At 36.9% G+C, this 22,212-nt stretch overlaps 2 protein-coding genes across 2 annotated transcripts; both read right to left on the reverse strand.

Moving 5' to 3' along the window:
* Window positions 1-285: 285 nt before the first annotated feature.
* Window positions 286-4,234, reverse strand: LOC138897971 (uncharacterized). The gene is made up of 4 exons (XM_070183999.1): window positions 3,968-4,234; window positions 3,627-3,847; window positions 1,818-2,007; window positions 286-1,680 (listed from the first exon to the last, which is right to left on the reverse strand). Exons 1-4 carry the CDS (start codon window positions 4,232-4,234, stop codon window positions 286-288), a joined length of 2,073 nt encoding a protein of 690 aa, XP_070040100.1.
* A 6,029-nt stretch (window positions 4,235-10,263) lies between these two features.
* LOC138897972 (uncharacterized) lies at window positions 10,264-10,731 on the reverse strand. Its single transcript, XM_070184000.1, has one exon. The coding sequence runs from the start codon at window positions 10,729-10,731 to the stop codon at window positions 10,264-10,266; it is 468 nt and encodes a 155-aa protein (XP_070040101.1).
* Between the last annotated feature and the right edge of the window lie 11,481 nt (window positions 10,732-22,212).

Below are 22,212 nucleotides of genomic sequence, written 5' to 3' on the forward strand. Positions count from 1 at the left end.
TCTGATCAGTCCTTATAATAAACTTTTGTCCCAGCAAGTATTGTGACTATTTAGAAACTGCATGAACAACAACCAATAACTCACTATCATAGACAGATAAGGTAGCATGTCTAAGTGACAGAGCTTTGCTAATAAAGGCTATTGGATGACCTTATTGCATGAGTACTGCCCCTATCCCATAGCCACTTGCATCAATCTCCACAATGAATGTCTTGTTGGCATCAGATAAAGCTAAGACATGAGCCTGAGTAAGTGCCTCCTTCAGTTCTGCAAAGGCTACATCAGCTACTGGTGACCATTTGAAATTGTTCTTCTTGGCAATTCAGTTAATGGTTTGCAAATAACACCAAAGCCTTTGATAAACCTCCTGTAGTAGCCAGCTAGGCCTAAGAATCTTCTCAACTGTTTGAGAGTGGTTGGTGTAGGCCAATTCCTCACAACTTCTATTTTGTGAGGATCAGTAGAGACTCCTTCTGCTGTAACAAAGTGGCCTAGATATTCAATTTTGTGGACTCCAAAGAAATACTTGCTCCTCTTAGCAAACAATTGATGCTTCATCATCTCCACAAAGACAGACCTTAAGTGAACCAAATGATCTTCCATAGTGCTGCTGTAGATTAGGACATCATCAAAGAAAACCAACACATGTTTCCTAAGAAACTTGTGAAAAACAGAGTTCATTAATCCTTGGAAGGCTGCAGGAACATTTGAGAGGCCAAAAGGCATAACCATGTACTCAAAATGACCCGAGTGAGTTCTGAAAGCAGTTTTAGGCACATCCTCATTTGCCATTCTAAGTTGATGGTAGCCTGACCTTAAGTGTATATTAGAAAAGATTCTGGATCCTCCTAATTTATCTAACAAGTCTTCCACAATTGGGATGGGAAACTTGTTCTTCACAATATGTTTATTCAGATCCCTATAGTCCACACAAAGTCTCCATGTACCATCATTTTCCCCCACCAAGACAACTGGAGATGCAAAGGGACTACAACTAGGTTGTATGATGCATTGATCGAGCATCTGATGTACTAGACCTTCAATGATATCTTTTTTCATAGAAGGGTACCTATAGGGCCTTTTATTCACAGGTTCAGTACCACATTGCAGCACAATTCTATGGTCAAATACACCTCTAGAAGGAGGTAGTTCAGTAGGTTCTTCAAACAGTTTAGAATACTCAGATAATAATTGTGTTAGCCTAACATCTATTTTAGGTTCTTCTTTAGCCTTAAGTGCATGCCATTGTTCACTAGCACTCTCCATAGGCACTACTTGAATCATGCATAATTGAGAAGTGATACCTGTATGTTTGGCTATCTTTCTAGCTTCTTGAACCTTGACTTGGTTGCCAGCTCCTCTCAGAAGATTATTTCTTCCTTTATACCAAAACTCCATAGTTAACTTCCTGAAGTTCATTTTTATATCCCCTAGAGTCAGCAACCATTGCACTCCTAAAACTACTCCACAGGAGCCAAGTGGTAGTAGTAAGAATTCTGCTGAAAACTCATCACCTTGCAACAACCATGTGATGGTATACATTCTGTCCACCATCATATTTCCATTAGCAACATCCACCATTTGAGGAGTAGTTGATCTGATCTTACATCCCAAGTGATGAACCAAATCAGGATCTATGAAATTATGTGAACCCCGGTATCGATTAGTATGTTCAATACCCTTTTAGCATGATAACCAGTCACCTTTAGAGTTCTGTAGCCAAGAGCCATTCAGAGCATGGATAGAAATCTCCATTTGCTCTATGGGCTGAGATGGTTCTAGTTGCTTGAACTCCTCCTCTTGTAGTATCAGTTCACCCCCTCCTCTATGTCACGTCCTTCATCTATTTCTTCTACCTCCAATACATATATCTGCTTAGAATTCTTGCACTTATGCCCAGGTACATACTTCTCATTGCAGAAGTAGCACATCCCTATTACCCTCTTGTCATTCATTTCTTCTATACTCAATGTCCTTCTATTGAATCCTTTAGTATGATTTGAACCACTGGAGTTAGTGATATTTTATATGTCAATGCCACACAAGGAGGGGGGGAGGGGGTAATTTGTATGGTGTCCAATTTTCGCGTGCACTGATTATAGAAGGACCTGGTTCTTCTAAGTATTCCTTAACCTACTATTGCTGAAATAGTAAATGCGGAAAGTAAAGAACACAAGTATTTTTACATGGAAAATACCCGGCTCAAAATGTGAAAAACCCACGATCTACTACTCAGTGGGATTTTCCCCAATATTTCACTAAATCACTGAGCCAAAATAGCATTTACAAAGCCTCTTTGTAAACCTAAAGATTACCTCTAATCCTGTTGTGGCAACCAACCTCTAACTGTTGCGACAACTTCAAGTTAATTCTAACTTGAATACTCAGAGTACCTATTATAATTGCTTCTAGATAAAGCTGAAAGGTACAATTTGAAACCCACCTGCTACAATTGAACTAGAATAAAAGACAGACACTTGGAATTGGTTCTTCTATCTAGTTCATGTAGCTTCAGGTTCCCATACTTGAATCACACAAGAATTGCTTGCAAAATGCCTTGCTATTTTGCTCTCAACTCACGTTTAACTTCTGCTTTTGTGCATACCTGTAGAATGAGAACATCCTACCATATATAGAGTTAGTAGAATAAGAAACAACTAGAGTTCTAATGCTACTCTTCCTTGGTGGAAGAGTTCTAGTTATCCTCAACTTCTAACTCCTCCCTTATCTTGGATAGTGTTCTCTTTGAGTAAGGAGTCCTTCTCCTTATCAAATATGCAACCTTTTCGATCAGGAGATATCAGATATAACAAGTTAAGCTTATCTCCTTCACGTTCATTCCTCATGCTTGAATCTACCCATGTCTGTGTATACAGGGGATGGACCTGGTTCATGCCTGAGCTTCCTTTGTCAATCTTCAAAACAAAACTTTACTTGAGCCAACAAATTCCCCCTTTTTGATGATGACAAACTCTGTGCTTTTCATAAGCTTAGGTCCTGTTTCAACTCAGCCCAACATCAACACAATGTTAGAATATTTTACTTTTTTAAAGTCACTTATCATCAAGGACCAGGTTCATTAGGTTATAAACATCACTGTCCAAAGTGAAAGCACAACCTTTTCCCCCCTTTGGCATCATAAAAAAGTTGCATAATAATGTTAGATAATCATATTTTAAATAGAAATTACTCATGGCCACTGGGGCTACTTCACATGCAATCATGGATTAATCATCATATATCAATATAATGATATTAGCCATCTAAGAAATATAAACAAACAGTTAGAGCAAAAGACAATGAATTTCATTGATTGATAAGATCCTACCACAAAGCATAAGAAGAAATAAAAGCATTGGAATATAAGCAAAAGAAACAAAAAAATCCCGAACTGGGTCACTAGTTGATCTACACTAGGCTAGGAGGCTTAAGGCTGGGAAGGACCACGTTCTTGGTTTTTGGCTTGGATTAGTTTCAGCATATCCTGAAGAATGCCACCATTCTTCTCCTTTTATTTTGCCAGCTCAGCTCTGAGAGCATCTCTCTCAGTCTCCACTTTTGCCAACCTTTTCTATAGCCTATCAATCTCAGCATCCTTAACCCTACTCTCTTGCACCAAGGCTCACACTTTGCTATTCGCTGGTACCTTTTTGGATGAACCAGATTCTTTAGGAGTGGTTTGGACTTCATAGTCACAAGCAGTCAGAGTATTTGCCCCAAAATGATCCTTGCTTGTACCAACCTCCCATTTTTTGATGGGTACCTTGAAATGTGCAAGCACAACCATGAGAATAAAGCCATAGGGTATGCCATGAGTCTTGGCACCATTTAGAACCCTATCAAGAAGCTGGATTATAAACCCAGGACAATTGATTTACCACCCACTATCCAAACATTCCATAAGGACCAGGTCCATGAATGTGGCAATGTGCCTCCGTTCCTACCTAGGCAGTACACATTTGTTTACAAATTCGGACATCACTTTGTGGGGTGGCTTCATCTCACTTTTGTAAATAGCCTCGGGCTCAAGTTCCTCTTCATTGTCACCAAATTTCCTAGTAATGGCAAGGGAAGTAGGGAGATTCTCTAGACTTGGCCATTTTAGTTTCTTATAATCATTATGCCCTTCAGCAGGTACACCCAAGATCTCTCCTAACTCTTTCTTATCAAAAGGTACTTTTACCCCATTTACCACACTGGTGACCCTACCATCTTTTATCTCATAATTGACCATGTCCTTCCAGCCTTACAACTGTAACTTCTCCAAAAACATCACCATTCCTTCCTCCTCCAAGTCCCTGATGAGTCTGCCTTTCAAGATAGTCTTCTTTCCAAATTTGACTATCTTATCTTTCTCAGCATCAGAATTAACTTCTTCTTCCTCTCCACTCCATTCTTCTTCCTCCACAATTTTCACTTTTCTTGATTTCACAGCAGACCTGGTTCTTTTAGCCAAAGTGGATGGTTCAGCGGACTTTGACTTTGAAACAGACTTCTTTGTGGAAGTCTTGGCTTTCTTAGCTTTAGGAGTCAGAACCTCCACTTCTTCTGTCTCATCTTCATCGCGAAGGACCAGGTCTATCTCATCAATTTTAACAGCCTCAACAGGCTCACCCACCTTCTTCTTTCCCTTAGCAGTAGCTTTTCTTTTACTTTCTTCTAAGGCTTTCTCCAGTTCAGCCTCACTCTGCTTCTTCTGACTTTTTGTGGCTCTTCCTCTCGTAGGAAGAATTTCAACAGGGATAGAAGAGGCAACCTTCCTTTTCTTGTTTGCCCTAGTAGTGCCAGGGGTGTTAACTCCTGAACTTCCTTTCTTCTTTGGATTGTAACTTGCAGTCACCTTTTTCAGTAAGTCTGCGAGAGTTTCCTGTTCAGATAGAACAGGTTCATCTACCTTTTTCCCAAGTTGAACCAGACCCTCAGTAGCTTCTCTAGACCCACTCCCCCTGTTTTTCTCACACTCTCCTCTATTCCAGCAGATTCCTCACCCCGAATAACCATTGCACCTGATTCTTTAGTTAGACTAACAAGAGTGGGCGAAGAACCAACCACTCCTTTTCCCTTTCTCCTCACAGTAATCCGAGCACCCTCACTTTCTTTTTCTTTTTATTTTTTATTTTTACCACTAACCCTTCCAGACTCAGTAGTTTCAACACCTGCCATGGATCCTACCAGCACAAACCTATTCTCCAAATTTGTAGCAACCTCAGAAATAGTTTTAGGAGTAACTTTAGGGCCAGATGATACCTGTTCAGTCTCAGAAGAACCCGTTTCTTCCCCCTCAGTAGCAAACTTAAATGAGTCATCAGATTTCTGAGGTTTCTGGACATGGTTATCCTTCAATTATTTACCTAATTTCTTAGATAATGCGCTCCCAGTCACAGTCTTGCGAGCAATCGTCTTAGTTCTTCCTTTATTAGACAAAAGTGTGGTTGGAGGTGTGATAGATGGTGGGAGTGTGGTTTCCTTGGGTGGGGATGAAGGATTTTCAGAAGGGTTTGCCATTTTTGAGTTTGGGAGCTTTAGAAAACGAGTTTGTGTAAGAGAAGAAGAGGAGAGAAGTTTTAGAGAATTTGGACGGCTTGAAAATTTAGAAGTGAAGAAATAAATGAATCCTAATAAATATAAAGTGGAGGAGTTCACTTGAGTAACGATAGCTTTTGCATAAGTCTAATCAAACTGCAAGTCAGTTTGAAAAGACGTTCAAGACTATCCCTAGAATCTAGGCACTTAATGCGGTTAGGACTTCTTTTGAACGTAACTGGTTCATTTTGTAACGGATAAGTCCAAAATGGATTTGGGATTAGATGGGACTCTTCTTTTAATCATGATCCAAATATAATTATTCCAAATTATGCAGAGTGTAGAATATATACCAAGTAATCTTGATGAACCAGGTTCTTCACTGAGAAATCTCTTATGTAAGTCTGAATTTTCCAAGAAAATAGAGATAATATCATTAGAGATTAATGAGTCATTTTAGAACATGGCACAGGAGTATACTATTGAAAGTATGAGACTGAGCAAAATCTAATCTAACTATACACAAAATTTATAGATTTTCTAACCAATTTTTTTTTTTCGATTGTGAAATTTTGAACTGGTCCTTTTAGGTGATCTTAATCATCCCTAATTCTAACCTGTTCCTTTCAAAGTGATCTCTACTTAGAGCTTTTGTGAAGATGTCAACTATTTGCTTGTCAGTAGTACAAAATTCCACAATGATCAAACCCTTTTCATAGTTGTCCCTCAAAAGTGATGCCTAACATCTATGTGCTTAGTTCTCTTGTGATGAACCAGGTTCTTGGTCATACTAATTGCACTAGTGTTATCACAAAAGATAGGGATACGACCAACATCAATTCCAAAGTCCATTAATTGATGTTTGATCCACAACAATTTAGCACAACATGAAGCAGTAACAACATACTCAGCTTCAGCAGTAGATAAGGCCACATAATTTTGCTTTTTGGTGGCCCAAGACACAAGACATGAGCCAAGAAAGTGTGCCATACCTGAGGTGCTCTTTCTATCCACAAGAAAACCTGCATAATCAGCATATCCCACTAGATTGAAATTACTACATTTTAGATACCATAGACAAAGGTCAGTGGTGCCTTTTAGGTATCTCAAAATTCTCTTGACAACAGTCAAGTGAGACTCCTTTGGATTTGCCTGAAATCTTGCACAAAGGCCTACACTGAAAACAATGTCAGGTCTGTTAGCAGTGAGATACAACAATGAGCCAATCATTCCCCTATACAACTTCTGATCAACAGATGAACCAGGTTCATCTATATCCAACTTTGTAGCTGTTGCAATAGGAGTGTCAATTTCTTTGGATTCTTCCATTTTAAACCTTTTAAGCAACTCTTTTACATACTTCTACTGATGGATCATAGTTCCATTTGAATTTTGTTTAATTTGTAAGCCTAAAAAAAAAATTAAGCTCACCCATCATGCTCATTTCAAATTCACTCCCCATTAGTTTAGCAAATTCTTTACTTAACTTATTAGTGGTTGCTCTAAAGATTATATCATCAACATATATCTGAACTACCAAGAGATCTTTACATTTTTCTTTAAAGAATAAAGTATTATCAATTTTACCTCTCTTGTAGCCATGCTCAAGTAAATTTTTTGATAATCTTTCATACCATGCTCTTGGAGCCTTCTTGAGCCCATAAAGTGCCTTGTCAAGCTTGTACACATGATCAGGACATTCCTTGCTTTCAAAGCTCAGAGGTTGCTTGACAAACACTTCTTCCTTTAGATAGCTATTGAGGAAGGCACTCTTGACATCCATCTGATGAAGAGTGAATTCCATGTAAGCAGCAAAGGCTACGTGGAGTCTAATTGCTTCCAATCTTGCAACTGGAGCAAAAGTCTCATCATAGTCTATGCCCTCCTTTTGACTATATCCTTGAACCACAAATCTTGCCTTGTTCCTTGTAACTGTTCCATCTTCATCAAGTTTGTTTCTGAAGACCCATTTAGTGCCAATTACTGATCTGTCCTTGGGTCTTGGTACCAGATGCCAAACTTGACTTTTCTCAAATTGGTTGAGTTCATCTTGCATTGCATTTATTCAGTCTGTATCCTGCAAAGCCTCAACAACATTTTTAGGTTCAATAAGAGATAGAAAAGCATCAAAAGCACAAAGATTCTTCAAAGAAGATCTGGTTTTGATTCCACAGGTTGGATCAGTAATTATGTTATTAATGGATGAGAACTTTGGTACTTATAAGGTTTCACAACCAGCTGGTTTCCCTTAGATGTTCCTTCAGTGTTTTGTTGCTGAGGAACATGTTCATGGACAGGTTCCCTCAGGGTTTGAGGATCAGTTCTTCTTTGTTCAGTTCCCCATGCCAGGTTGCCCTGGGTAGAAGGACCCATTCCATCACTTGTTCCTACCTTTGGTGCAGCTTCAGTCTGGGTTGTGGTTTCATTTGAGTTTATAACCAGCCCAATTGCTTCATCTTCATGTTCCTGTCTCTCAGAAAGAATGTTAGTTTCATCAAAAAGTACATGTACACTTTCTACTGCACACATAGTTCTTTTGTTATAAATCTTGTAAGCTTTACTATGTGAAGAATATCCTAAGAACACTCCCTCATCACTTCTGGGATCAAACTTACCTAGGGAATCTTTACCGTTATTGTGCACAAAGCACTTGCATCCAAATGCCCTAAGATGGGATATGTTTGGCTTTCTCCCTTTAAGTAACTCATAGGGAGTCTTCTCTACAAGAGGTCTAGTCATGCACCTATTTATGATGTAGCATGCAGTGTTCATAGCTTCTGCCCAGAAACTATGGGGCAGTTTACTAGAAAGAAGCATAGTCCTAGCCATATCTTCAAGTGTCCTATTCTTTCTTTAAACTACTCCATTTTGTTATGGAGTCCTAGAGGCAGAAAAGTTATGATCTACGCCATGTTCATCACAAAATTCAACAAATTTAGCATTCTCAAATTTAGTACCATGATCAAACCTAATTGATGTAAGTTGATTACCTAGTTGTTTCTAAGTTTTTTTAACAAACGAAGTGAACATGTCAAAAGCTTCATTTTTAGATGTTAAAACAATGTCCAAGTAAACCTAGAGTAATCATCAACAAGCACCATCACATATCTCTTACCACATCTGCTTAATGTTCCACAAAGATTCATATGGACCAGTTCCATCGTCCTGATAGTGCTTACCACTTTCTTGCTTTTAAAAGAGGATCTTAGCTGCTTTCCCCTTGCATAGGCCTCACAAACCTTTTTTTCCTTGAACTTAATGTTAGGCAGTCCTATCACTAAGTCCTTGGAGATAAGTTTGTTGAGTTGACTTCTTAGACTGGCATGTCCAAGTCTCTTGTGCCAAAGGAGGGTATCATTATCCAACACACTTAAGCAAGTGAGTTCATTTTCTAAAAGTATCGACAGATCTACAACATATATGTTGTTCACTCTTTTTCCCTGCAAAACTATCTTATCAGTGGTAAGATTAATCACAAAGCATTTGGTAGATGTGAATGCTACCATGTTATCTCTATTACATAGTTGTGATATACTTATTAGACCGTACTTTAGTCCATCTATCAAGTAGACGTTCTCAATAGAATGCGAATCATTCTTTCCTACCTTTCCAACCCCAATAATCTCACCTTTCTTCCCATTTCCAGAGGAGACATTACCTCCTTTAAGGTCCTCAAGTGAAAGGAACTGGTTCTTGTTTCCTGTCATGTGCTTTGAGCAGCCATTATCCATATACCATATTTGACTGTTCTCCTTCACCTGGACCTGCAAAAAGAAATCAGGGGTTAGTCTTAGGAACCCAAACTAGGCAAAAAGATAAATTAAATTCTTTTTAGCCCAACTTGGTAGCCTATTTTTCCCTTGAACAAATTCTTTATTCTTTTGACTTGCCTTTTCTTTTGCAGTGTATTCTCTTTTATAGTGACCTAATTTACCACAGTGTGTGCAAATCTTATTCTCAGCAAGTGTGAGGTACTTGCTTTTAGGATCCCATTTAGGTACCAGGTTCCCAAAGCCAAGTCCTCTTATGTTGCTACTATGATGTTCCTGTAGCCATGAAAGTGCATCGGAGGACCTGTTCCATTTACAAGTTTTGTCTAGCTCATGCTTGACCTTGCTTAAATCCTCCTTTAGGATTCTTACCTGCTCATTCCTTTTATACAACTCATCTTTCATTTTTCCTATATTTTCTTATAGAGTGAGTTCTGTGTGATCAACTGTCATTTTACCTGTTCCTAATTTCAGTTTTAGATTTTTAGATCTAAGCTTTAGGACAGTTAAGTCAAGTGCATGAACCTGGTTCTTTAAAACAGTATTTTCACTTACAGTTTCACTAACCCTAAGTTCCAGATTTTTGTACTTAGCCTTTAAAATCACACATTCTTTAGACAACTGTTCCTTTTCATTGTTTACATCCTCATATTCATCAATTAATTCTAGAAGTAACTCAGATAACCTTTCTTTAAACAACAATTTAATCTTGTCTTTGAGATAAATTATACTTACCTCAGTTTCCTCATCAGATTCTCCAATGACCATAAGTGCTTTTTCATCCCCATCATCATCATCTGAGCTTTCTCCCCAAGCAGCGACCATAGCCTTGGTTGATCCTTTGCTTTTCTTGGGTTGAACCTGTTCCTTCTTCCTGTTTCTTCGTTAAACTCTTTCCTTTTTCCATTCAATTTCCCATTGGGGACAGTTTTTGATGTGGTGATCAGTCTTTCCACACTTATAGCATCTATCATTGGTTCACTTGTAGAACCCTTGTCAATATTTTCTCAACTCTATCTTCTTCAGAAATAATCCTTCCAAGAGACTTTAGTTCATTTGTCAATGTAGTGAATCTTGTGTATATCTCTTGAATGGTTTCTCCTTCCTTCATAGTAAAGTTCTCATATTGAGAATACAGTAGAGTTTCTCTGGACCTTTTCACATGAGGTGTTCCTTCGTGAGCCACTTGCAGAGTGTCCCAGATTTCCTTGACAGTGGTACAACTTTGGATTCTGCTATACTCATCTGGACCAAGTCCATAAACAAGCCAATTTTTGGCTTTGACATTCTTCTCCCATTTCTTCAAGTCCTCAGCTATGCAATCTGCTCTTGTCATTGGTACCTCTACTCCTTCAGCATTTATCTTTATGGTAGCCAGTGGGCCATCTATGACAATGTCCCATAGCTCATAGTCTTCTCCTATGATGCGATCTCTCATCCTGTTTTTCCACCAGGAGTAGTACTGGCCGTTGAAGAGTGGTGGCCTAGCAGTGGATTGCCCTTCCCTGTTCCAGGTGGTGCACTCATCTTGATCTTCTCCTAAGGTGTTAGCCTCTTTAAGGGTAACCTAGCTATGATACCAATTTATATTTTATATGTCAATGCCACACAAGAGGGGGGTGATTTGTGTGGTGTCCAATTTTCGCGTGCACTGATTATAGAAGGACCTGGTTCTTCTAAGTGTTCCTTAACCTACTGTTGCTAAAATAGTAAATGCGAAAAGTAAAGAACACAAGTATTTTTACGTGAAAAATACCCGGCTCAAAAGGTGAAAAAATCACAACCTACTACTCAGTAGGATTTTCCCCAACACTTCACTAAATCACTGGGCCAATACAATATTTACAAAGACTCCTTTTAAACCTAAGGATTACCTCTAATCCCGTTGGGGCAACCAACCTCTAACTGTTGCGACAACTTCAAGTTAACTCTAACTTGAATACTTAGAGTACCTATTACAATTGCTTCTAGATAAAGCTGAAAGGTACAATTTGAAATCCACTTACTATAATTGAACTAGAATAAAAGACAGACACTTGGAACTGGTTCTTCTATTTGGTTCATGTAGCTTCAGGTTCCCACACTTGAATCACAAAAGAATTGCTTGCAAAATTCCTTACTATTTTGCTCTCAACTCACGTTTAACTTCTGCTTTTGTGCGCACCTGTAGAATGGGAACATCCTGCAATATATATAGAGTTAGTAGAATAAGAAACAACTAGAGTTCTAATGCTACTCTTCCTTGGTGAAAGAGTTCTAGTTATCCTCAACTTCTAACTCCTCCCTTATCTTGGATAGTGTTCTCTTTGAGTAAGGAGTCATTCTCCTTATCAAATATGCAACATTTTCAATCAGTAGATATCAGATATAACAAGTTAAGATTATCTTCTTCACGTTCATTCCTCATGCTTGAATCTGCCCATGTCTGTGTATACAGCAGATGGACCTGGTTCATATCTGAGCTTCCTTTATCAATATTCAAAATAAAACTTCACTTGGGACAATAATTAGGAGTAGGTAGTAAGGGCTTACTAGTAGTTCCTTGTCCTGGATATCTCTTGATTGCAGAATTAGGTGTGTAAGAGGATTGTCTAGTTGCAGCTAAGTAAGCCTCTTGCATTATGGCAGTTCTGTACAACTGAGATAGAGTAGTAGGGTTGGTGAGTTTGACTGCAATGTCCAGTTCGTGTTTCAAACCACCAATGAAACAACTGATGGCATTTTCTTGAGATAGCCTCACTCGATTCAGATTCCTCTAAAAAATCGCTTGGTATTCTTTCACACCCATTCTGTTTGATCTTTTTGATCTCCTCCATTGGATCATCAAAATCAGTCCTAAACCTTTCTACCGATGCCATAACATATTCATTCCAAATAGCTGACTGTAGATATTGTCTGTACCTTATGAAGGAAAGATGTCATTGAATAACCTCTCCTTCCAATTGCATTGCAGCTATCTCAACTCTTTCCTCAGCAACAACTTTTTCCATAGAGAAAAAATGTTCAAGTTTGAACAACCACGATCTCAAATTTTCACCAGTAAATAGCAGGAACTCCATTCTAGACCACCTCGAGAAGTTAGAATTGAGGTGATTACAACTAGTAGGGCTCCTTTCTCGATGAGACCTTCCTTCAGATGGTTCACATTCATTCTGCACTGGTGATTTATCCTTTGGTTGCTCCCTTGAATTCGTGAATTGCTCCTTCAATTCAAGGATTGTCTGATCCAATTGCTTCAGATGTGAGACTTCACCTGATAAAACTCCCACATCTGCTATTAGTTTCTGCATCAACTCGCGTAGATCAATGGGTTCTTCAGTCGAGTTATCATTTGATCGAGTACCTTTTGCCATGATTCCGAGGATCAAAAGCTTTGATACTAATGTTACACGATTGCAGGAGCTCGATTGAACTTGAGGATTGTAATGCTGATTCAGGAAAAGCTTTCGAGAATTCAGCTATGGTTAGAGTTTACAGAAGAAGAAGAAGAAGAGAAGAAGAGAAGAAGAGAAGAAGAGAAGAGAGAGATTAAGATAGAAGAATGTAATTTCATATATGATTGTAATTGTTCATGACAATTGTATTTATATCTACTACAATTGATTGAATTCCCCTTATATAGATTCTCTAACTAACGACCCTACTGGAAGATCCTCTAACTAGTAGTAGTTAGTTATTCTAACTAGTTCCAACTAACTCTAACAACAATTTGAATTTCTAACTACTGCTCCTCTGCTCGACTCTTTATTCCAAAAATGCTTGACTCTTTATTCCAAACACGGGTATCGTTGACCCCCCATTAATACAACCTAGCCCTCTTTCCTTTTTCTTGTTTTGTTTTTCAAAAAACAAAAAACAAAGATGATAGTCGGTTATTAGTTTTTGTTTCTGTATTTCTTTACTGAGACAAAGGATTTAAATTGGTTTCCTGATCAGAGGCAGGTCTATGTACAGAGAGGGGTCACATGATCCCGTTAATCTCGGTAAAATTATATATATATATATATATATATATATATATATATATATATATTAAAAACGGTTATATATTTTACCTGGAACCCTTAAGGTCAAAAGTTTGATGGGGTATTGATTGATTAGTCCGCTCATGTGTCCTGTCACCTTTAACTCTTGGGTACGCCTCACCTCCTGATACACTAAGAAAGTACAGGAATAAACACAATTTTACTGGGATTTAAATTGCAGTTTAGTGGTGGAAAAAAAAAGGATTATTGTCTAGCAGTTGTAACTTCATCATAGCCACTTAAACGTAAGTTTCTCTAATCCCATTAAATTTAAGTCTCAGTTAATCTTTTTCTCTTCTTTCACTATTTATTAGTTCACTTGCACCTAAAAAGTAAACAAAAAGAAAAGAACGTTTAAATCTTGTTGGTTTTTAGTTTGAGTATGAATGCAATCTCCAAATGGTTGGCAACCTTGGTTATTTTTTCAGAGAGCTTGACCTAGTACATGCGGTCAAAAAAGAGTAAATAACTAATTTAGTCTACAAATCCAAGTCGTAATATCCAATACAACAACATACCTAATATTATCTTACATCGTAGGGTAGGAGGAAGGTAGTGTGTACGCACATCTTACCCCTACCTTATGAGGATAGAGATACTGTTTCCAATAGACCCTCGGCTCAGGAAAGCATAAGCACAACATTAATGAAAATATAGACAAGAAGGGACAGTACCAAAAAACCATATAAAAGCAGAATAAAAACAACAAGATAGTAAGGTGATCACAATGAAAGAAAATAACGGTTAGTCATAAAAATCTACTACTAACAGAAAGTGAGACTGCGTGCCAATACTACTGTTATGAACACTCTAGACTACCTACTCTACTACCCTAATCTTCAACCTCCATACCTTCCTATTAAGTGTCGTGTTCTCGGTCAGCTAAAGCTACGTCATGTCTTGCCTAATCACCTCTCTTCACCTCTTCTTTGGCCTACCTCTACCTCTCCGTAGGCCCTCTAATTTCAACCTCTCACACCTCCTCACCGGGGCGTCTGTGCTCCTCCTCCTCACATGACCAAACCACCTAAGCCGCGCTTCCCGCATCTTGTCCTCAATAGGGGCCACACCCACCTTGTCGCGAATAACCTCATTTCTGATTCTATCTAACATAGTGTGCCCGCACATCTATCTCAACATCATCATCTCTGCTACCTTCATCTTCGGACATGAACGATCTTGACTGGCCAACACTCAGCCCCATACAACATCGTTGGTCTGACCATCACTCTGTAGAACTTACCCTTAAGTTTCGGTGGCACATTCTTGTCACACAAAATACCGGAAGCGAGTCTCCATTTCATCCATCCCGCCCCAATACGATAGGTGACATCTTCATCAATCTCTCCGTCCCCTAAATAATAGACCCAAGGTACTTAAAACCTAGGAATGACCTGCGAATCCGGCCTCACCTCCCCTTCCCCTCCCTGAGTCTCGCCACTGAACTTACATTCCTTGAATCGTAATATCCAATACTCCCTTGAAATGAATAAATAAATACAGTACGAGATATATTTTTTATTCAATGAATAGTTGCTTGATGAGCTGAGTTCCGTACTATTGACCAAGAGGCTCACGACAAAGTCAAAATTGTGAAAGTAAAAGAAAAAAGGTTTTATCAAATGTTTGTAAGAGCAAAAAATGATCAGAAGAAAAAAACAGTCAAATACAGTCGAGCAGAGTCATCTTGAGGCAGTGAAAATGATTGAAGATCACTAGTCAAGGACTTGAAAATTTGAGTACAACTTAATTATAATGAAGGAAATTGAAAGAAAAAACTGAAGAAGGTGATTTCTTGAATTTTGAAATTCACCTAGTAATTAACATTTCAAGTACTCCACTTTGGTCAATAGAGTAGATGTTTTGGGTAGAAAATGCATTGGAAACCGGCATATATGAATACAGTAGTTAATTATAATCTTGTGTCAAGTTTCTCTCTACATGATGTGATAAAATAATTCTATAATGTCCATTAATCAAAGTTACATGTTTGCAATCTGTTTTTAGACACTTTGTCCTGAGTCGCCTCTCTTCTTCACAGGGATAATAAATATATCAGGCCACAAACCTTAATTATAAGATTATAAGTAATAGTATACCTTAATTACTAGTACTACTCATTGCTAGTACAAGTAATACTATACTTTCCCAAAATTGGAAGAAATTTATACGACAACATAGAGAAATGGGAAACTGTTTGACACAGCCCGTAGAGAATCATTTTAGCTCTGTTCAGCTTTCTAGCCCTCTAGCAGATAAATATATATATACCTTTTTGTTTTGCCTTTTATTACGATCTTATCAAATTTTATCAGAAAAGATCATGCTTTTAATTATTTAAATTATATTATGTCTCAACAGTATTTGCGCCATCATACAAGAAACTACCTAATATCAGTAGCACCAAAGATAATATCATCAAAAAAAAAGAGGAATTAGAGGCGTCGAGTGGGAAGATAGTGACTCCCAATTTGAAAGTGTTCAGTTTAGCGGAATTGAAGAGCGCAACGAGGAATTTTAGACCAGATATACGGTGTTGGGGGAAGGAGGTTTTGGTAGGGTTTTCAAAGGTTGGGTTGATAAGAAAACATTAGCTCCTTCTAATTCTAGAGTTGGTGTAGGAATGGCTGTTGCTGTGAAAAAATCCAATCCTGATAGCGAGCAAGCTAAGGTCTCAAGAAATGGCAGGTTAATTAACGTTTCTACCTTATTCTTTGGTGCTTCATCTCCATGCTATATTTCTTCTTCAAAAGCATCACTCTCTTTATTCAATTTTTGGTGCTTTTACTTTATTCAAGTTATATACGTTAAAAAAAGTACGTCTATCAAATATAGCAAGTAATTTTTTCTCATGTTATTAGTATTTGACTTGTGTTATGAAGAATTAACTATTGACACAGATTAACTTATCCTGATGGTGTAAAATACTTATATTTACACAAATCCTAAAATCTATTTGTAATTGCTCATACATATATCTATGTGGTCAAGATATCATAGTTTGAGTTTTAGTAGTCCAATATTAATTGAATTTTGTACTTCTCCTATTTAACATGTGAAGAAATCAGCTCTAGCTAGCTGCTTGTAAAGTGATGATATAAAGTGGCTAATGGTTGGTGAGATTCAACAATCAGCTAGGCTACTGATGATAGGCTATAATTACGTATTTTAGTCAGTTATTACACTCTAATTTATTGCACTTTAATTAAGTTTGAGTTTTAATCGCTAGTGTTTTGCACTAATTGTGTGTTTTATGCCTTGTAGGAGTGATTCCGAGCTATGTAGATGTTATTGAATGAATTCAAGTGATTTGGAGCTTTGAAATCTGAGTACAAGCCCAAAGAATTAAGCCGAGATCGTGTTCGAGGATCAACGGATGATAGTTAAGAACGAACGAACTATCATCAACAAGCCCAAAGATAGGCATATTGTGCACTGTCTAGTAAAATGCACATAACTTTTCGCCCAGAACTCCATGGTCTTCACAATATATGGTTGGAAAGTTAATTCAAAGTGCTACAACTTTTATGTTTTACGTTTTTCCAAATTCCAAACAGAACAAGGTGAAAAATCCGCGGCCGCGGACGTCCTGATCTGGAAAATTATCCTTCGCGTAGGAGAGGGTATAATTGTTTGGGCCCGACCTTACTTGGTATATATATATGGGAAAATAGTATTTTGAGGACTTTTGATATATTTTTGACATAATTTAGACATAAGGAGGCTAAAGAGACTGGGATTCGACCTAAGGAGGCTAAGGAGACTGGGGATTCGATCTAAGGAGCTAGGCAAGAACACACTAGCAGCAAGGCGGAAAATTCTTCTACAAGTTTCTCACTTCCTTCTTCCTATTTCTATTATTGGTTATGAATTCTAGTATTTTAGTTATGCATACTATTATGAATAGCTAATTTGTTATCTAGGGTTTTGATGGAACCTTTTGTAAGATGAATTCTTGTTATGTTTTAATATAATTTAGCCTTTGAATTTATCTATTTGTTCAACTACGTGTTTATTTCAGTTGATTGAATAGCCATCGATTGACTGTGCCTATTTATTATGTGTTGCTTGAGAAATGATACATATTTAGGTGGTTGTTGAACAACGCCACTCCTAACGTATGTGAGAAATCAACACAGTGGGTTTAAAGGTAGGTTTAGAAATAATAAAGCCTTGACGTGGTCATAGTGAGCGGTTCGATGAAGCCAACTAGTGTAGTTCGAGAGAATATGTCTAATAAATTGTTGTAGTTGTTCGAGAGAGAATTACGGCACCTAAAGTGCTCAAGATCAGTAGAGAATACATCGACGAAATTGTTGGGAATATAGCTGGAAGGATTCCGACAATTAGGGAAATCATAACTCTAGACCTCCTCAATTTAGTATCCAACCCTTTATCTCGTTAGTTGATAATTTTACCGCTTTCTAGTATTTGCTAGTTAATTCGTTAGAAATATAAATCTCAATCTTTATAATTTAGAAAATTGTTCAAATTTGTCTTCTTAGTAATATTAAAAAGATAAAGCTAAGCCTTAGTTCTCTGTGGGAATCGACTCCAGACTTTTAGACCGAATTATATTTGCATCAACCGCTTATCCTTTTTAGGATTAGAGTTAGGCGTGATCAGATATATATGCCAGCATATTAAACTGGTGGAATTCAACAATTGAATTGATTAACGAAGCCAAAACACTAGATATTTAAAATATACTAATGAAAACACACATAAAGTAGTTCAAACTTGTGATTGGATTCACAACGAATCAGATGGTTCAGTTTAAAATTTTAACCTACCTTTTTTTTACTCCTTTTAGCTTTTCGTTTGAAGTGGTGAGGTGCTACTTTACAATATTGATTTCATAGCTACAAAACGTAACTAGCTAACTAGCTGATCACTTGAGTGACTGAGATGGTTGATGGGTTCAATCTTTATGTTTAAAAATTATGGGTTAAGAATGTAATATTTATGCTGATTCTTTCAAAGATCCACCTCCACATATATAAACTTTAATTTCTATCATTATCAATCACTTTGCTCTTCTCTGACTACAATCTCCCTATGATTTTTTCAAAGATAATGACTATAAAAGTATATGCGGGGTACTGCAGGCAGAAGTAATTTTTTTGGGAAAATTTAGTCATCCGAATTTAGTAAAACTCATCGGATATTGCTGTGAAGAAAAGGAATTCCTGCTTGTATATGAACACATGCAGAAAGGAGGCTTAGAACGTCACCTTTTCATAAGTAAGTTCTAAATTATTTCAAATATTCATTTTCCCCTATAATTTCTTGATAGATTCAACATATAAATGACAGAGAAAAAAGGAAAAAAAGAAATTGCTCACCTAGATTATTATTGTTTTATTAGAAGAGGGTGCAGAAACAACTATCGTGGGACACACGGCTTAAAATAGTGATTGGAGCAGCTAGAGGTCTTACTTTCTTGCACACAACAGAGAAGCAAGTCATCTATCGTGATTTTAAAGCTTCCAACATTTTACTAGATGAGGTTATTTCTCATCTTTTTTTCTTTTTCCAATCTGTACTAGACATAAATAACTGCTGATATTTAAATAAAAATGTAATTGCGAATTGTAAATTTGTCTAAGATAGGATTACAATGCGAAGCTTTCTGATTTTGGATTGGCTAAATTGGGTCCAGTAAATGGTAACTCACATGTGAGCACAAGGGTCGTTGGCACTTATGGTTACCCAGCTCCAGAGTACGTGGTCAGTGGTAAGACATCATAACGTCAAATTTAACCGTAGTTATTTTCTAATTAATTGCGGTGTCCGAGTCCGTTTTTGTTTTAAACTAATTTCACGATATATCTGCTACCTTCTATGAGTACAAATATCGTAAAATTCTGTCTAGCAAAACTTAGACAATTAAGAAAAATTACCTAATATCTTTTAACTCTACTGAGATCACAGTAATTATTGTTTTCCCCTATGTTTTTTACCTCTGAGGATGTGGGAGCAATTTTAATCACCCTCCCAAAATGATAAAAAGAAAGTCATCTAATTCGACCAATATGTGATAATTAGGAGTACATAGTTATGTTACTTAGATCCCTCAGATATGTACTCAGCAGGGAGAAGAAAGAAGAAGAGAAGTAACTTCTTTACGTACTAATTTACATCTTCATGCTACTGGTCGTAGTTTGAAAATTCAACATGCCTACCTATTAACTAACACCTATGTCGTTCGGATTCTCCAAAAGTGTTATCGCACCCGTGTCGGATCCTCCAAAAATACACTAAATTTAGAGGATCCGACACGCACCCAAAAATATTTTTGAAGAGTCCGAGTAGCATAGACTAACACCCCACAAAAAAATGGAAAGATAATGTTGAAACATTCGACAATTGACTTATATATAACTATTCAAATATAGTGAATTTGATGATTCGAAAAAAAAAAGGAATTTTATGACTTCTCTTTATTAATTTACGGAGATGAATTAATATTATATGTAAATTAATATTGGCGGGTTAAAGATAGTATACTAGGTTTCTAACGCCGACGTCATCACAATCTCATCTAATATTCCTTTGTTTTTTTTCTTCAGATGGTCATGGTCCTGTTGCTTATTGTCCCTTTCTTTATTGTATCGGTTGTTTGGTAAATGATATTTTCTTATAGTATTTCTTTTGTAACTTATGAACCTTTTGAATTACGGTCTAAGGATCCTTGTTGAACAAATCGAAAATCTTATGGAAAAAAGTTAGACATAAGCAGGGGCAAATGTAGTATATATTCAACGGTTTTAATTAAATTCGTAACTTTTGACACGGAGTAAAATATTTTATGAAAAAATTCATTAAAATTGTAAAAATAGTAGATATGAATCCATAATTTTAAAAATATAATGGGTTCAATACTAAAAATTTTAAAAATTGAATCTATAAAGTTTAAATCATGGATCCGTCTCCGAACACATGAGTTTAACGTTATTCGGAAGGGATAATTTTTTAAGGGTTGTATTTGTACTACTTTTTAAAATAACGACAAAATCTAAAGAACGGCCACTTTTGCATGACACCACACTTGTTAAGCCATTGAAAAATGTCTAAAGATAAGTAATGCTATTGACGTTAATGGTCAATTATTTTGGGCAGGACATTTGTACGTGAACAGTGATGTGTCCGGGGTTGGAGTGGTTTTGCTAGAGATAATTACGGGCCTTCGGGTAGTTGATCAAAACAGTCTCACTGGGCAACATGATTTAGTAGATTGGGCCAAGCCTTTATTACCTGACAAGAGGAAGCTAAGGAAAATTATGGACTCAAAACTACAAAGACGGTATCCTATAAATGCTGCATTTCAAATAGGCCAACTCATATTACAATGCCTCGAGTCTGATCCTAAAAATAGACCATCTATGGAACAAGTTTTAGAGTGTTTAGAACAATGCAATGCCATCAAGATGAACAAAGCCGGGCATTCCAACGAGCATTGGCAACGTCAGTCAGGCGATCACCGTAACAACAACTATCATCCTCAGCGAACGCCTCTTCACGTTGAGAAAATCGCTAGTGGCAATGTGATTGGCAGCCGAGCTCATCGTTCTCCGATCAACCGGACCTATTAAAATTTAGAAGGGAGAATCAGAGATGGGGAATGGACTCAACCAGGGATTTGTATCAAAACATGTACGTAATCCAATAAATCTCTAAGGAGGCCCATTGATCGGCCCATTTAGTGGTCCAATTAGATCTGTTGGCATTTTATAGCGGTCTTAAAGAAAATGATGAGTAAGCAAAGAAATTATACAAGATGTAATTGTATGTAATATTTTAATTTTTCGGATTAACTGATAGTGTTGTCTATAATTTTGCATGATTTTATTGGGGGGTTTGCATCTATATTCAGTGTTGGGGTTCACCATTAAATTTATATTCACTTTGCACAAAAATTTGTAAGTCTACCCACTTTAGGATCAATTTTAGACTTATCGGGTCTGGAGTTAAAAGAAAAAAGTCTGAAGTGCTATGCACTTAAGGCCAATTAAGTCTATAGTGTAAAAATTACACTTAAGGTGCATTTAAAACCAAATAGGTCTGAAGTGCAACCAATGTTGTCATGCACTTAAGACCAAATAGGTTTGAAGTGTAAGTTGCCCAAAACTAGAAATTTGTTCTTCGAATTTCAACAGTCCAATACAAGATCAACACCTAAATCTACTCCAAATGATCTCGAATTTAACCTCCAAATATCATAAAGAACAAACCCAAATCATCAATTTGTCAAAATAATAATAAATATAATAAACCCATTTTGCAATTAAGAAGAAGAAAAGACCCTAAGCAAATAGCAAAGAAATGAACGACACAACAGCTCACTAATGTAAAATATCATAAACCACCTTTAAAACCTGCTCACAAACACCATGTAAGTTCATCCTTACCTTTGTTTTCACAACGACTAAGAAGAAGAAGAAGTAGTAGGAGGAAAAGACCAGGAGTTGTATGTACGTTGGATAATAATGACCAAATAGTGCACTCCGTGAAATTTTTAAGATTTTATTTGGGTTCTCCCTTTTTTTATTCCCTAAAATTTTACTCAGGCTCCAATTCACTTGCTTTTATTTGATGGTGTATAGAAACTAAAACATTTTTGCCGAAAAACTATTTTAACTTTGAAAATAGAAATCAACTAAAACTCAAAAAAATTATCATTAAAATTTTTAATTCTTAAAAATAATTTAATAAAAAAAGCGCAACCCAATGTACGAAACAACCTGCATTCAAAAATATTTTTTAAATTAATTCTTTTAAAAAACTAAATTAAAATGAAAAGCAAACCCCATAGATCCTAACAAGGAAAGGAAGGAAAATAAAAAGGTATACATATCTTTGGTTTGCCGGTCTTCAATTTATATTGTTGTCGT

Source organism: Nicotiana tomentosiformis, chromosome 8, assembly GCF_000390325.3.
Source record: "Nicotiana tomentosiformis chromosome 8, ASM39032v3, whole genome shotgun sequence".
Lineage (NCBI taxonomy): Eukaryota > Viridiplantae > Streptophyta > Magnoliopsida > Solanales > Solanaceae > Nicotiana > Nicotiana tomentosiformis.

What these genes read in the sequence shown, in the direction of transcription:
- LOC138897971 (XM_070183999.1), bottom strand. Translation starts at nt 4,234, where the DNA reads ATGGTCAATTATGAGATAAAAGATGGTAGGGTCACCAGTGTGGTAAAT. An exon ending in ACAAAGTGATGTCCGAATTT is followed by an intron (nt 3,848 to 3,967) that starts GTAAACAAATGT and finishes TTTATAATCCAG; the next exon opens with CTTCTTGATAGGGTTCTAAA. An exon ending in GACGTGACATAGAGGAGGGG is followed by an intron (nt 1,681 to 1,817) that starts GTGAACTGATAC and finishes TCATGCTAAAAG; the next exon opens with GGTATTGAACATACTAATCG.
- LOC138897972 (XM_070184000.1), bottom strand. Translation starts at nt 10,731, where the DNA reads ATGAGAGATCGCATCATAGGAGAAGACTATGAGCTATGGGACATTGTC.